The sequence below is a fragment of the Salvelinus namaycush genome, chromosome 20 (genome assembly GCF_016432855.1).
Source record: "Salvelinus namaycush isolate Seneca chromosome 20, SaNama_1.0, whole genome shotgun sequence".
NCBI classification, from domain to species: Eukaryota; Metazoa; Chordata; class Actinopteri; order Salmoniformes; family Salmonidae; genus Salvelinus; species Salvelinus namaycush.
The window spans coordinates 40,321,167-40,338,414 of NC_052326.1; the positions used below are offsets into that span (position 1 = coordinate 40,321,167).

The following is a 17,248-nucleotide window of genomic DNA, read 5'->3' on the forward strand; positions in this document are numbered from 1 at the left end:
AATGGGCACGATTTAACTGGCTACTCAATACTGCCCCTTGCAGCCATAACAGGTTATTAAAGCAACAACAAAAAAGGATCATACAGTGAGTGAAACATTCAAAAGTGAAGCCTCTCCCCATTTTAAGAACTGTCCAAATGTGGGGAGAAGATAATGACACTGTCTCATTTCCACTGAAAATGCAAACGTACACCCTGCAGTACCCCTTCTTCCATGACATTCTTGTAAACTAGCAAAAAGATGAGTCTCATCTCAGTCCATCAGTCTAGAACATGAAATCTGGGTCATCATGTCCATGAGTCCATCTGTCTCACTGTTAGCCATCATGGTGGTTACCCTACATAGCGATAACAGTCCTACGCTATATAGCGACCCCCTACACAGCGACAGTAGTGGCGCTAGCCGTGGCTGTGGTGAGGGTGGCCAAGGCGGCATTGTTGGTTGTGACCTGTCCTTGTGGTGAAACCTTAGCCAGTCGGTGCTCCTTGTTCTGGGAACAGCTTCGGGCACAGAGCTTGCAGAAGGCACAGGCTGAGTTACAGCAGGGTAGGAAGTGGCAGACAATGATCCTCCAGAGGAACCAGCCTGGAGACCAGCAGCACCAACACAGCAGGACAAAACCAGCTATCACACCCAGGGTGATGAAGAGCGCCAGCAGGGACAGGTAGGGTGGAGAGTCTGGGGGAGTGTGGAGGGGTGAGAGTAGAGTACAGTTAGCAATGGGGTCTGCGTGCAATTTTTGGCCAATCTCCAACCTTCCATTCTTAAGCAAAATTCTGGAGAAATGTGTTTTCAAACAGCAAAATAATTTTTTAAGTGCCAACTGTAGTTGAGAAAAAATCTAATCTGGTTTTCAGGCCCACTACAGTACAGAGACAGCCTTAGTTAAAGTGGTAAATTATCTAAGAGCCAACACAGATGCCAAACAGCTCTCTGTACTCTTAGATTTAAGTGCAGCATTCAACACTGTTGACCATGATGTCCTTCTGGACAGATTGGAGAGGTGGGTTGGCCTCTCTGGTCCAGTTCTAAATTGGTTTAGGACCTATTTATCCAGTCAAGAGTTTTTTTTGTCACCCTTGGTGAACATACTGTAACTCAGAGAAAGGGGGGTGGGGTGCAGCGATCTAAGGCACTGCATTGCAGTGCTGAGGCGCCATTACAGCCTTGGGTTCGATCCCAGGCTGTGTCACAGCCAGCCGTGACCGGGAGCCCCATGGGGCGGCGCACAATGGGCTCAGCGTTGTCCGGGTTAGGGGAGGATTTGGCCGGGGGGATTTCTTTGGCTCATGCTCTAGCGACTCCTTGTGGCGGGCCGGACGCCTGTAAGCTGACATTGATCGTCAGTTGGACGGCTTGATGGGTCATGTTTCGGAAGACACATGACTCTCAACCGTTGCCTCTCCCAAGTCCGTTGGGGAAATGCAGCAATGAGACAAGATCGTAACTACCAATTGGATATCATGAAAAAAGGGGGTAAAAAACAACATAGCATTGATTTTCACTGCCACGCAATTCATTTCAAGATTCTTCTATTGGTTTTTAAATCAATCCACAATTGTGCACCCCAATACACATCAAACATGCTTTTAAGTTATGTACCCAGTAGGTCCCTCAGGTTCCCTGGCACTGGCCTTTTAACTATCCAAAAGCCTAGGACCAAGAGGCATGGAGAGGCAGCCTTTAGTTATTATACCTGCAGCCTTTGGAATAGAGAACCTGAGGGGGGGCTGAATCTGTGGACATATTTAAAAGAGATCTTGAAACACATCTTTTGCTTTTCTTCAGGGTGCTTTTTAGTTGTTCAGTTTGTGTCATTCTTTTGATTTGTATCTTTGTATAGTAAATATTTTAGCTTTAATTTTCATTGTTTTTATTCGTTGCTTCCTGTAAAGCACATTGCGTTGCATTCCATGCCTGAAATGTGCTGTATAAATAAAGCTTGATTTTATTTTATTTGAATAGTAAAAACATCAGAATGCTTTGTTGCCAAATCACAGAAAATACTTTTACTTGTATTCAATGATGATCCAATCATCCCTTAATTTAGGCAGAAAAAATACCATTCACACACATGTCCTGTTAACACGACTGGCAAATTCCACAGACATTTTTCTCCCCTTAGCCAGTTGAATTGGATATCTGGTGGTTTGCCACTGAGAAGCCATCACACTTTATTGGTTTACAACCGTTAAAGTTTAAATAAATACCTATTGGCACCCCAATTAGTTTTATGCCCCCTATCATAGATATGCTTTGCATTTGAATTAGGTTCCCAAATAGAGTTTACAGACACATACTGTACAATACCCCTACACTGATTTATGCTCCCAAAAAGTATCTTACCCAGCAGTTAAGAAATAAGGGATCTTTTAGAAAAGCCACTGTGAAATATACTACATGTAAAACACTGAGTTTTGGTTGAGATTGTTATTCTATTAACCTTTACTTAACCGGTTAAATCTTTGGGAACTAACCTAATGTAGCAGGCAAAGAAAGACACCTGAACAGAGTCCCCACTTCCGTTTTTCAGGGGAAACGGAAGTTAGGTTGAAAACCAGAACCAGAACCAGAACCAGAAACATCCGCTTTCTTCCAATGCCGCTAAGGGTGTTGGGAACGGATCCTTTTATAAAAACAACCTCCTAGATGGTCAAGAGGAAAACAATAACCTGCATCACCTGTAACAGTTGTCACTCACCTGTCACTGAGTCGTGATTGGGTACGCCGTCTGGAGTGCCACAGTTCCTATAGGTGGACATGGGAAAAGTTGGCGGATTTAAGACAGGAGGGGTTGGGGTCACTGCTGGGGGAGTGGCTTGGGCTGGAGCCAGCTGACCTGCTGAGGAGAGGACACAGGTGTTATTTACCTTCCCTTTAGTAAGTAAGGTGACTGAGAACACATTCCAATTTACAGTAACAATATGGAAAAGAGTTGTACAGGATATAAGAGCAGTAGAATAATACAATTGGGTGGCCTAGGGTGGTCTAGCAATCTAAGCCGCTGCCTCTGGTGCACATATACCGCTGCAGCATGGGTTCGAACCCGGTTACTGCTATTTCAGCACACTCCTCTATCTTTCCTCTCTACTGCTGCCCTAACCAATAAACCAAAATATAGTGTATAAACTGTGGAATAGTGTAACATTAGTGAGACTGAGTCTGAAAAGTGTTTGGGGGCCACATAGAACACCTTTAAAGGCTTGTTGAACAGGTAGCTGCACAGGTGTCTTACCTAAGTGACCTTTGCACCCTGAGGGCAGGTGATCCTCTAGGTCGCTCCCGTCCCCACAGTTATCAATGCCCTTGTCGTCACACACCAGACTCATGGGGATACACTTCCCATTGCGACACGGGAAATAAGGTTCGCCGCTGCACGCGGATTGGTTAAAACCTGAAAACGGATAGAGCAAGGTGGTACATTTGATTGGTTACAAACTGCACAAACTACAGCTTATGAGTTGGCTAGGATTGTAATGATGAGTTAGACTTCAACACCGACGTCAGACGACTATAAAACTACAACTAATGAATATGTGGCAAACATCCACGTGTCATGTCTCACCCAGTCTGAAGGAGGTAAAGTCCCCCACAAAGTCCACTCTTGGCTGGGTACCGCGGGTTACCAGACGCAGGGTCAAGTGATTCCCTGTGGACAGCACCGGACGGGGTGGGCTCTTCCCACACAGCGGTGGCCCAATTGGAGGCGAGTTCTTGTCCCGCCCATCATAGAACTGAATGTATGACCCCGCATGACACGGGTCCCTTGGCTCCACCACTGGATTCGAAGGCTCTAATCGGAGGTCCCGGGGGGACTCAGGGAACAAGGAGGTGGGACTTTGGGGTGCTAAACGAAGCAGGCTGTAGACCAGGAAGAAGCGGAAGTGGAACTGTACCTTCACGGGAAGAGAAGGAAGGGGGGCATGTTTAGGTGACGGACATTGCAAGGAAGATCATGTGTAAAATATTGGGATTATCACTCAATGACCCCTTGCCCCTAACCCTTGGATCTGAAAGGACTTGATAGGTGTGGGAAGTCAAGGTTGAAATATTATCTTATTGCATATACTTATCCAATCCTCTAAGATCTAGGGCTAGGAGTCGATTTGGGATATTGGGCATACATGTGTAGGGAGCACAAAAAGGGAGGTGGGGGCTGGGTGCGGTTAGGGGTGGGCACCTTGTCCTTGGGGGAGGCAGCCTGCATAGTGAAGTGGCAGTCTGTTCCCATGGTGACAAAGTAGTACTTCTTGGACTCCTGGTGTGAGTTGACAATCATCCCGTTGCCCCGGATGTTCTGGCCACAGAAGTCCACCACGTTGACTGGAGGACAACAAACAGATGTAGAAGTACCATGAAGGAACAAACTACTTGTTTGTGAGGATGTGATGTTTAAATAATTTACTTTCTCTGTTTCTCCAAAGTGCCATTGAGTCACTGACCTTTATCAAATTATGAGATTAATAATAAAAACTAAGATAAAATAAAACACAACTGAGTAGGCTACAGCTGATCGTTGCAGGTGATTAGGTGGAACAAATAGCCAGAACCGGACCTGAACTGCTGCTTCAGATACCCACTCTGGGCAGTGAGCCATATAATGGGAAGATTTACAACCCCTTCCTGGTTTTATTAGCTCTGTTTCCCCAGGCAACCCCTGGATCCTTCTGCGCTGACCTCCTGGAATGTTCCAAGGAAGGGGAGTGAGGAGCTCTATTGGCGGGAAACAATCCGTCCCACAATACCTCCCAGGTAAACACGATGCCCGCAAGAGAAGCACTGTCCAAAACATGGACAACAGCAGAACAGTGAGTCCCCAATAAAAGATTTTACAGTTGAAAAATAAACAGCTCTGGTACTACTGTAGTCCAGTAGGGAAAAGACAAGTAAGAAGGCATGGGGCAACTCCTGATGACACACTCCCATGCACGCTCACACACAGTAGTGAGCAATACCTCTGAAAACGGCAGCTGCCCCAACGTTACATCCATGTGTTATCCTAATGTCAATGACTGAAAGCTAACATGTATTTATTTGAGCTTTGAACGAAGCTGGACCTAAAGGATTATATGTAATTTATCTTAAATAATTTGGTGAAGGGTTAGGGACAATATTAAAGTAACTGAATCAATTACTGAAATTCTAATTCTGCATTTGTGAAGGTATAACCACGGAATTAAATAGAACTATCGTTATAACTGGTAAAGTTCTGTTATTCCCCCCAAAATCAAGTCCATAGAGAATGAGCTGAAATTGCACGTCTTAAGAAAATTATTTTTATAATGATTATTTTCTGTTCACTCAATAAATCAATAATAAAATAATGTTTATTTCCCAATTATCCGGTTTGATAATGATAAAAGCATAGAAACATGTCAAAAGTCTGTAGACTATGTCTGTGGAATACAACATAAGTGAACAAAATATTTTAGGGTGGTTGTCAAAAAAGCCAGAAATATTCCATGAATTAAAGATAATTCAAACCCATGTGTAAACTGTTATTTCACAAATTAAGAATATTCACAAATGACCGTTCAGCTGCGGCCCTAACCCCTGGCGCCATGGGCATCCCCTGTATGCATTATTCTCTTATCCATCGGTATGCGCCTGTTTCAATGGCAATTTATTTTAGAAAGCAGAGTTCAAATCAACAGGTATTTGGTAAAGAATATAATATATATTACAGTGACGCAAAAAAGACACACTCTATTCAGTGACAAAAGCCCAGTGGCGCAATGAGAAAGCCAGGAGCAACAAATCGGCAAAATTATGCGCACCAGGCAGTGCGTCACCGTAATGGAAACAAGTGGCTGAAATGGCGACGGAATACATCTTACAATTGAGCTTCCATCTCCTTACCCGTCTCGATGGCATTGGTCTTGAGTGTCATTATGCTGAGCAGAACAAACCCTTTTGACAGGCTCTGAAGTGTATTCCCCTTGTTGACCATCTTGGTAGCCTACTCCCAAGCGCAAAGGATGGTGTTCCACTCTGATGCGCACTTTCCGTGTCACTCAGGCCTGCATATCTCAAGCCGCAAAACTGTGTTGCATGTGTGTCTGATTCGGTTTAAAATGATGTTCTTCACAGAAAGCAACCATATTGCAAAATGCACTTTGTGGAGATTAGGTTATCGGTGTGCCAAGAGAAACGGGTCTTCATTTGAGGGATATACAAGGGACATTCGCTTTTAATGTTTCTGACACCTTTGGAAGTAGTATCATACTGGCTTTTGTTCCTTTGAAGCCCCCTTTGTCAAATCCATCTACACGTCCTTTGATTTCCATGACAACGCCCCCAAAGCGATGTTTCCAAAGGATGAGCGGTGAGGTCTCTGACTTGATGCATCCCAGAGAGGTCTAGTAGCCTATCCTCACTGAACTGTAGCCTCCCATTGGGCAAAAACTGTTTGAATCAACGTTGTTTCCACATCATTTCAATCAAAAAATAAATGTGATGATGTTGAATCAACGTGGAGAACTCATTGGATGTGCAAAATGTAATCAATGGAAAGGAATTTCCTTTTTTTCACCCTACTTTTAACCTAAATCCAATGATATGGTAACATTTTTGGTTGATTTCACACTGAATTCACGTTAGTTGACCAATCAACCAAATGTAAATCAAAAGTAGATGTTGAACTGACATCTGTGCCCAGTGCACGATCACTCCTTTTAGCCTACAACTGCTGCATGCTTTTGCAATTACTGAAACAGTGGAGTCGGGCCGGATTAAGAAATCATAGGCCCCGGGGCTTGACTAAATGAGGGATAAATATTATATGTTATGGTGTGCATGTTTCTGGCATGGTTTAGGTCCACTTGTAGAAGCTATGCCAAGGTGCATTGAAGCTGTACTGGCAGCTCGTGGTGGCCCAACACCCTTTTAAGACACTTTATGTTGGCAGAAACACTACATGACCAAAAGTATGTGGACAACTGCTCGTCGAACATCTCATTCCAAAATCATGGGCATTAATATGGATTGGTCCCCCTTTTGCTGCTATAACAGCCTCCTCTCTTCTGAGAAGGCTTTCCACTAGATATTGGAACTTGCTTCCATTAGGTCGGGAACTGATGTTGGGCGATTAGGCCTGGCTCACAGTCACCGTTCCAATACATCCCAAAGGAGTTCGATGGGGTTGAGGTCAGGGCTCTGTGCAGGCCAGTTCTTCCACACCGATCTCAACAAACCATTTCTGTATGGACCTTGCTCTGTGCATGGGGGCATTGTCATGCCAAAACAGGAAAGGGCCTTCCCCAAACTGTTGCCACAAAGTTGGAAGCACAGAATCATCTAGAATGTAATTGTCTGCTGTAGCGTTAATATTTCCCTTCACTGGAACTAAGGGGCCTAGCCCGAACCATGAAAAACAGCCCCAGACCATTATTCCTCCTCCACCAAACTTTACAGTTGGCAGTATGCATTCGGGCTGGTAGCGTTCTCCTGGCATCTGCCAAAATCAGATTTGTCCGTCGGACTGCCAGATGGTGAAGTGTGACTCATCACTCCAGAGAACTAGTTTCCACTGCTCCAGAGTCCAATAGCGGCGAGCTTTATACCACTCCAGCCGACGCTTGGCATTGTGCATGGTGATCTTAGGCTTGTGTGTGGCTGCTTGGCCATGGAAACCCATTTCATGAAGTTTCCGACAAACAGTTATTGTGCTGATGTTGCTTCCAGAAGCAGTTTGGAACTCAGTAGTGAGTGTTGCAACCGAGGACAGACAATTTTTTATGCGCCACGCGCTTCAGCACTCATCGGTCCAGTTCTGTGAGCTTGTGTAGTCTACCACTTCGTGGCTGAGCCATTGTTGCTCCTAGACGTTTCCACTTCAAAATAACAGCACTTACAGTTGACTGGGGCAGCTCTAGCAGGGCAGAAGTTTTACGAACTGACTTGTTGGAAAGGTGGCATCCTATGACAGTGCCACATTGAAAGTCACTGAGTTCTTCAGTAAGGCCATTCTACTGCCAATGTTTGTTTATTGAGATTGCATGGCTGTGTTCTTGATTTAATACACCACATACAAGTACACTATATATACAAAAGTATGTGCTTGTGATAAAACTTAATCCACAGTTTTTTTTTATAAACTATTGATCATCTTGGCTAAATGATGCTCTCTTGTGTATTTTGAACAGAGAACGGGCTCCTGTGGTTGGATTAAAAAAAATAAAAAAAATAACGTATTTAAAAATGTTGGCCTCTTGGGCCCAGCCCCTGACTCACACAATTGACCATTCACATTTATTTATTTATTATGCAACTAATTTAAAATCATATATTAATCAGTTAACCACATGGGCCCACTACCTCCTCTCCTTCCCCCATCTGATGATTAGCAGAGCAGCAGCAGGCTGTCTACACTCATTGAGAGCAGGCTCCTGAGACCTCCTGTGGTTGGCAGTTGTTGTTTTTTTGCTTCCTCTTGGGCCTGGGCACAGGGGCTTCAGCCCCGGTAAACCTATTAAGGATCAAAACCTTTTTTCCCATTTTAGCCTAAAATGACCTACCCAAATCTAACTAGCTCAAGACCTGAAGCAAGGATATGCATATTCTTGATACCATTTGAAAGGAAACACTTTGAAGTTTGTGGAAATGTGAAATTAATGTAGGAGAATAACACATTAGATCTGGTAAAATATAATACAAAACAAAAAAACATATGTTTTCATTTTTTATCTTTGAAATGCAAGAGAAAGGCCATAATATAATATTGCAGTTTAGGCGTAATTTAGATTTTGGCCACTAGATGGCAGCAGTGTGTGCGCAAAGTTTCAGATTGATCAAGTGAAGCACTGCAATACTGTAATAAGTCTGCCCAAATGTGCCAAATTGGTCAATTGATACATTTTAAAGTACATAACTATAGATTACATACACACGTGATATGGTAATACAAAATGTAAGTTTACATACTTCCAGGAATGCCATACATGATGGCTCATTAGCTTATACACTGACTTTCACACATCTAGATGGCTGGGTGTGGAGCCAGAGACAGCAGGGGTTCAAACTGTAGAACCCAGTTCCTACATTTGAATATAAAACATTTTTTATCAAACACAACTATGGTACATTTTATCTCTGAAAACTTCAGGATGACAAATCAGAGCAAGTTTACTGAATGTAAGTACATTATTTACCTTCAGAGGTGAATGTATCAAACCAGTTGCCGTGATAAACCACCAGCTGCCGCCCAAAGACTCGGAACTAGATGGCACACACTCTTTTAACGCCACTTTGATATAAAGTGATTATCTTAGCATGTTAGGAGAGCATTTTCGCTAACCCTAGCCCTAACCATAGGACGTCATTGTAAATAAGAATAAGAATGGGTTCTTAACTGACTTGCCTAGTTAAATAAAGGTTACACACAATCATTTTGCTAACCTGCTAGGTTAACTATCCTAACCTGCTGCGTAAGATATCCTAACCCTCTACGAAAATGTCACTTCGATATTGAAGTGGCGTGAAAAGAGTTTCCCATTACTAGATACAGACCGGATGATCACACGATTTGCTCCACCAACCGCCTGTTCTTTGAAAGGGACGTAGCTACGTAGACAACAATGGCACGTCATGCGTAAGTACTTGCGCCTTTCACAAGTTTGAAACTGAAGGATGAAATATTTATTTAAAAACTGACGCAAGGGCGCTAAATCTAAAACAAACTGTGAATAAAATATGAAAATATATGCAGCTGCAAAATCAGAAGTTTGTGATACACGCACGAAAGGTTCGAATGTACATTTAATCCTAAAAAAAATCTGCTAACGTTAGCAAGACCTGATGATGGGTAGCTAGTTAGCTACGCAGTTCTTTGCAGTGGGAAATATCTGACAAGCTAGCTAGTAGCTAGCACGATGGTTGGTAGCTAGCTAGCTACGAGCATCAGCTGATTTGATTATAGTGTTATGTTAGGACGTTTAGTTGATGTAATTAAACTATTTCATTTGAACTGGTTGCTTGCTGTGCTTAACATTGTATTATTTTGGGGGCGTTTTTCTACAGCCGACTACTATAGCTAGCTATATTTAGCCAGCTGGCTAACTAACGACGTTGAGTGACTAAGTTAGCTGTGCTAACAGGGCAAGTTAAACTAGGCCGGAGCATCCTCGGCACCTCTTTGTCAGGGTACCCATGGTAAGCTCTGTTTTTCTTACAGAATGGCGCCTCGCGTACAGCTTCAGAAAGCAGCCTGGCGCTGGGTCGAGTCGGTGAGACCGGAGGACATACACCGGGAACATATTGAGATAGCTTACCGAATCTGTGTACCGCGGTGCAAGAGGGGAGCATGCAGGTAAATGGGCACACATAGTTAACAATTTCTAATTTCTTCAATTCCCATACTTAACTTGTCGTTTATGTCATATTCACTGTTATAATGTTGCCAGATCGCTAAGAGTGAGTTGTGTTGCATAACTATCTTATTTTGTCTGCAATTTGATTATCATGTAGCTAGCTAGTCACTCAGCTGAATGTCATGTGCAGTCACCAATATGAGATATCAGCTATGGAAAGATGGGTGAAACACTTTTCATGACTCATTTTCTATCTTCTAGTATTTTGATATTCACATTACAGAACGGCATCTGCTTCCTAATGCTTGATGTTATTCTCAAGTTTCAATGCCTGAAGCAACTGTCTCTATTTGCTTAAAAAATGTGTGAAAGAGATTGTTGTTAGGATATTGACATCTCTCCCCCTGACTTTGCTTATAAAGGAGAAATTGTAAAGGGAACCCAAATTGTCTTGTCGGTATTGGAGAACATGCCTGGTTGGGAGAGATCAACGAAAACAGCTTCCACAACATTGATGATCCAAATTCAGAGCGCCGGGACAAGGTAGGCCTACATCCACAACATTCATCATGAACACAGATTTACACCTGGACGTGCTCCTGCCTGTTATTAAATCCACATGACTTGGGTCCACTTCAAGTTAAATTGTCTGCCTTTCATCTGCACTGATTTGAAAACACTGGATGAACTTGTCCATCTCTCTCACTCCCACTCCCCCCTCCCGCCTTTCTCTATCCCCTCTCTTTCTCACCCTCCCCCTCTCTCAGAACACGTTTGTGGGTCTGACGAACCTGGGCGCCACGTGTTACGTCAACACCTTCCTGCAGGTGTGGTTCCACAACCTGGAGCTGCGCAGGACCCTGTACCTGTGTCAGAATGCCCGGGCAGAGGAGCACAACATGGACTCAGGTGTGCTAGCCCTTGGAGATGGGCCCAGATTGTAGGGATGTAACAATTTACCGATACGCATCGGTCCACGGTTCATATGTTTAAAATATAAGTGCATCGGCCCTTGGGAGCCCAAACGGATTACTTTCTCTCAACCTTCAAAAAACCCAAATCTTTTGTGACAACTACAGCCTGTCCTTCAGTGTCTAACTAAGCATGTAATTGGCGGCAGGTAGCCTCAAGATTAGATTGTTGGCCCAGTAACTAAAAGGTTGCTGGTTCAAATACCGGAGTCGACAAGGTAAACTGTGCCCTTGAGCAAGGCTAGGGGAGTTGGCACATGTAAAATAATAAAAAATAAAAGGAGAAATATAAGCACCCCCCAAATAATGACTATTGGGTTGACAGTCATTGATTTAATATTGCATACCGAACAACCCCAGGCAATATCAGTAGCCTAGTGAAACTGCGGTGTGCGCAGCTTCTCACGCTGACCAACGAGAAGTAGGTCAATTCCTGATCTATGTGTGCCATTTTGTCAAATGTGCTGCAAATGGTGTTTTACCTGAATAAAAGTAGCCTAAGCTACTGCCGGAGACACAACTCATCTGGTTATACATGCTGATCGGTTGTTCAGGTTCACCATCAGCAATGGTTTTGGTAGTTTTACTTGAAACAATAAATATATATATATACATACACACACTACCGTTCAAAAGTTTGGGGTCACTTAGGAATGTCCTTGTTTTTGAAAGAACAGCATATTTTTTTGTCCATTTTAAAATAACATCAAATTGATCAGAAATACAGTGTAGACATTGTGAATGTTGTAAATGACTATTGTAGTTGGAAACGGCTTTATAATTTTTTTTATAAAAAAAAAAAAGAAGGAATATCTACATAAGCTTACAGAGGCCCATTATCAGCAACCATCACTCCTGTGTTCCAATGGCACGTTGTGTTAGCTAATCCAAGTTTATAATTTTAAAAGGCTATTGATCATTAGAAAACCCTTTTGCAATTATGTTAGCAGAGCAGAAAACTGTTGTTCTGATTTAAAGAAGCAATAAAACTGGCCTTCTTTAGACTAGTTGAGTATCTGGAGCATCAGCATTTGTGGGTTTGATTACAGGCTCAAAATGGCCAGAAACAAAGAACTTTCTTCTGAAACTCGTCATTCTTGTTCCGAGAAATGGAAGGTGAGAAATTGACAAACTGAAGATCTCGTACAACGCTGTGTACTACTCCCTTCACAGAACGGCGCAAACCAGCCAGAATATAAAGAGGAGTGGGAGGCCACAGTGCACAACTGAGCAAGAGGACAAGTACATTAGAGTGTCTAGTTTGAGAAACAGCTGCCTCATAAGTCCTCAACTGGCAGTTGTATTAAATAGTACCCGCAAGACACCAGTCTCAACGTCAACAGTGAAGAGGCGACTCCGGGATGCTGGTCTTTAGGCAGAGTTGCAAAGAAAACGCCATATCTCAGACTGACCAATAAAATATTAAGATGGGCAAAAGAACACAGACACTGGACAGAGGAAGATTGGGGGAAAAAGTGTTATGGACAGACGCATCTAAGTTTGAGGTATTCGGATCACAAAGAAGAACATTGCTGGAGGAGTGCTTGACGCCATCTGTCAAGCACGGTGGAGGCAATGTGATGATCTGGGGGTGCTTTGGTGGTGGTAAAGTGGGAGATTTGTACAGGGTGAAAGGGATCTTGAAGAAGGAAGGCTATCACTCCATTTTGCAACGCCATGCCATACCCTGTGGATGGAGCTTAATTGGAGCCAATTTCCTCGTACAACAGGACAATGACCCAAAGCACAGCTCCAAACTATGCAAGAACTATTTAGGGAAGAAGCAATCAGCTAGTATTCTGTGTATAATGGAGTGGCCAGCACAGTCACCGGATCTCAACCTTATTGAGCTATTGTGGGAGCAGCTTGACCGTATGGTACGTAAGAAGTGCCCATCAAGCCAATCCAATTTGTGTGAGGTGCTTCAGGAAGCATGGGGTGAAATCTCTTCAGATCACCTCAACAAATTGACAACTAGAATGCCAAAGGTCTGCAAGGCTGTAATTGCTGCAAATGGAGGATTCTTTGACAAAAACAAAGTTTGAAGGACACAATTATTATTTCAATTAAAAATCATTATTTATAACCTTGTCAACGTCTTGACTATATTTCCTATTCATTTTGCAACTCACTTCATGTATGTTTTCATGGAAAACAAGGACATTTCTAAGTGACCCCAAACTTTTGAACGTGTGTGTGTTATATATCAAATATGAGAGAGTAATTTGATATACAGGGTGAAGTTGATCATTTCTTATTTTCATTGGCTATGCCATAGCAATTTTTTTACAGGTAGATATTGATACATTACTAGCTCTAACACAGAAATGACAAGGGGGGGGACAAAAAGCAAACATTGCCCCCCCAACTGATAGTGGGGTGGCTGAATTTGTAGGGACGGCAGGTAGCCTAGTGGTTAGAGCGTTGGGCCAGTAATCGAAAGGTTGCCCAGTTTCCCTTATGGCTCAGCTCAGGTGCCTACATCCACCATATACATAATTTACACACACACACCAAAGTCAGCTCACAGATGCTGCTCAGAGAGGCCCAGTTCATCAGCAACAGATTTTTATTTAGAATGGAAAATGAATGTGTTTATGCAACAAATGTTAGTGCATCGAACCAAATCACATCAATTTGTTCCTATAATCAAACTGGATCGTACAGAATTGTTTCAAACTAAAACGTATTGTTCCTGTATTGTATCGGCGCCCATGTATCTAATGAATCATCTTGAAAAGGTAAACCCAAATTGAAGTCCTCACACCATTTTCCCTTTCTCAGACTACGAGCCTCGCAGCATATGTGAACACCTGCAGTACCTGTTTGCACTGCTTCAGAACAGCAACAGAAGGTACATTGACCCCTCGGGGCTGGTCAAGGCGCTAGGGCTGGACACAGGACAACAGCAGGTAGTCATCTTTTTACATGCTCAGGAAAGTCTGAAGAGTTAATAATGTTTTGGAGAAGCTTAGTTATTTTTTATAGTGGGTATAGGAAGAAAAATAAGAATACAATTAAAATGTAAACTTTTAATTTTACTCATCTCTATTTCTCTCTCTTGCCTTTCACATTCAGGACGCTCAAGAGTTCTCCAAGCTCTTCCTTTCGCTATTGGAGGACACATTATCCAAACAGAAGAACCCAAACCTGCAGAATGTCATTCAGCTGCAATTCTGTGGACAGATTTCTTACGTCACTGTGTAAGCCAGCACTACATTCACCCATCAACTTTAATCAGACTTAAGTAACATTGGGCTCCCGAGTGATGCAGCGGTCTAAGGCACTGCGTCTCAGTGCTAGTCCGGGTTTGGCCAGTGTAGGCCGTCTTTGTAAATAAGAATCTGTTCTTAACTGACTTGCCTAGTTAAATAAATAAAAAATATATTTTTCTAACAACCCAGTGGTAGTTTTATTCGATAGAATTTAGAATCTTCAGGTTGCCATGAGAAATGTCCTTTTTTGCTTTATGGTTTGGTTTTATAAAGTCAAGCGTTTTGCCTATTTTGTGCTTTGACATCAGTGGTGGTGCCAGTCAGAAATGCAACAGGATTTTTAGTCTTTTATTAACATCATAAAGACAGATGGAACTGGGCTGTTAATTGGACTGTTCATGTCAGGTTGGACACTAGGGACTTTTACTAGAGGTTTGGCTTTGTGGCTGCAAAGGTTATGCTTTTATCCGGGCCACGCTTTTGCCATTTATGATTTTGGATCAGGATCAAAAACGTTTCTTCAACTAGTACCTAGGTTTTAGTCACCTTAACTCAACCCAGACTTCTACACAACACCTTTTCAAACTTCCTTAGAAACGGCAATAACAGATGCAGACTCTGAGTGTCTTAGTCTGTGGGTTTATGACAGGTGTAACCAGTGTGGCCGCGCTTCTCCCCTGCCGTCCCGATACTACGAACTGGAGCTCAACATCCAGGGCCACAAGAACCTTACAGAATGTGTCACAGAGTTTCTCAAGGTAACCTTGCATTCTGACATCACATTAGTCATGAAGATGATGATGCATCATGTTCTTTAAGGCGATTATACATTATGACAGCATATAGTTCATTAGTTTAACTAATGCATTTTGACGACACATCAAGTTCAAAAGGTAATCATGCGTTATGACATCGGTTCCCCAAGGTATTAATGCATTATGACATCGGTTTCCCAAGGTATTAATGCATTATGACATTGGTTTCCCAAGGTATTAATGCATTATGACATTGGTTTCCCAAGGTATTAATGCATTATGACATTGGTTTCCCAAGGTATTAATGCATTATGACATCGGTTCCCCAAGGTATTAATGCATTATGACATCGGTTCCCCAAGGTATTAATGCATTATGACATCGGTTTCCCAAGGTATTAATGCATTATGACATTGGTTTCCCAAGGTATTAATGCATTATGACATTGGTTTCCCAAGGTATTAATGCATTATGACATTGGTTTCCCAAGGTATTAATGCATTATGACATTGGTTTCCCAAGGTATTAATGCATTATGACATTGGTTTCCCAAGGTATTAATGCATTATGACATTGGTTTCCCAAGGTATTAATGCATTATGACATTGGTTCCCCAAGGTATTAATGCGTTATGACATTGGTTCCCCAAGGTATTAATGCGTTATGACATTGGTTCCCCAAGGTATTAATGCGTTATGACATTGGTTTCCCAAGGTATTAATGCGTTATGACATCGGTTTCCCAAGGTATTAATGCATTATGACATCGGTTCCCCAAGGTATTAATGCATTATGACATTGGTTTCCCAAGGTATTAATGCATTATGACATTGGTTTCCCAAGGTATTAATGCATTATGACATTGGTTTCCCAAGGTATTAATGCATTATGACATCGGTTCCCCAAGGTATTAATGCAGTATGACATCAGGGTTATTTCCCCTAAGTAATTAATTGTGATGTAACAGACTGACTGAGTTTTAAAATAACATTTGTGAGTAGTTGGGTTGAACAGTTTAGAGTAAAAACATAATAATGTTTGACCTAGTGTTGACCCTGTGATCTCTCCCTGCAGGAGGAGAAGCTGGACGGTGACAACCGCTACTTCTGTGAGAGCTGCCAGAGCAAACAGAACGCCACTCGACGCATCAAACTGCACAGCCTCCCACGCGTACTAAACCTGCAGCTCATGCGTTTTGTCTTCGACAGGTCAGTTTGATTCATTCATTCAGTCTGTCGTTTTGTATAAGGGTCTCTAGTCTACCATCCCTCAGCCCACAACTCAAAACGTACATACCTTCACTAGTAGTGGCCATATGCAGTATCACTAAGGGTCAATGCAACACTCTAACGCAGTACTGTTGCTGAATGTTGTCTGTCTTCTGATTCCCAGACAAACGGGTCACAAGAAGAAGCTCAACACCTTCATCAGTTTTCCAGAGCAGCTGGACATGGGCCCATTTCTGGAGGGAAAAGGTATCGCCAGCCTTGCAATGGCTCAATACACTGTCCTCATTCTATACATGTGGCCGAATATTTAATGATAAAGATACATGACCGAAGTTCTGTGACAATGGTATGATAAAAGCTGCCCCTTTACTATGCATTATGACATACAGATACACATAATCCATGCTGTTTGTTTTGGGTCTCTTTGGGTGGCGTCCCCAGAAGATGAGACGTGTGTGTACGAGCTGAGTGCGGTCCTGATCCACCGCGGGGTCAGCGCTTACTCTGGTCACTACATTGCACACGTGCGAGACGCCCGCACCAGCGACTGGTACAAGTTCAACGACGAGGAGATTGAGAAGATGGAGGGCAAGAAGCTACAACTGGGCATCGAGGAGGACATCGGTGAGCCTCCCTGCTCCTTTCTGCATTAGTCCACTTGTGCCCCCTTAACCTCTTCTTCCCTCTCCTCCCCTTCACTTCCCTGAATTGTAGCTGTATTGTTTTGTAATACAGCTTGGTTAAAAACTGACTGTTGTTTGGTGGTAAAATT

At 42.8% G+C, this 17,248-nt stretch overlaps 2 protein-coding genes across 5 annotated transcripts in view; one reads left to right on the forward strand and one right to left on the reverse strand.

Moving 5' to 3' along the window:
- ldlrad2 (low density lipoprotein receptor class A domain containing 2) overlaps positions 1-17,248 on the reverse strand; it is a 17,849-nt gene continuing 601 nt past the window's right edge. Inside the window, exons 2-6 of one of the 2 annotated variants that reach the window (XM_039016271.1) lie at positions 4,181-4,323; positions 3,566-3,896; positions 3,236-3,394; positions 2,702-2,839; positions 1-678 (exon numbers count right to left, since the gene is read on the reverse strand). In XM_039016271.1, the coding sequence (XP_038872199.1) occupies positions 377-678; positions 2,702-2,839; positions 3,236-3,394; positions 3,566-3,896; positions 4,181-4,323 (1,073 nt within the window). In that variant the 3' untranslated portion in view covers positions 1-376. Of the gene's footprint in view, positions 679-2,701; positions 2,843-3,235; positions 3,395-3,565; positions 3,897-4,180; positions 4,324-17,248 lie in introns of both variants that reach the window. The other variant, XM_039016270.1, reaches the window with a different exon arrangement.
- The window catches only part of LOC120065345 (ubiquitin carboxyl-terminal hydrolase 48-like), a 20,780-nt gene continuing 13,102 nt past the window's right edge, over positions 9,571-17,248 (forward strand). The window contains exons 1-10 of one of the 3 annotated variants that reach the window (XM_039016267.1): positions 9,571-9,589; positions 10,172-10,306; positions 10,730-10,850; positions 11,075-11,216; positions 14,063-14,190; positions 14,357-14,481; positions 15,143-15,251; positions 16,322-16,455; positions 16,640-16,722; positions 16,918-17,100. In XM_039016267.1, coding sequence (XP_038872195.1) covers positions 9,576-9,589; positions 10,172-10,306; positions 10,730-10,850; positions 11,075-11,216; positions 14,063-14,190; positions 14,357-14,481; positions 15,143-15,251; positions 16,322-16,455; positions 16,640-16,722; positions 16,918-17,100 — 1,174 coding nt within the window. In that variant the 5' untranslated portion in view covers positions 9,571-9,575. The other 2 variants (XM_039016268.1, XM_039016269.1) reach the window with 2 other exon arrangements.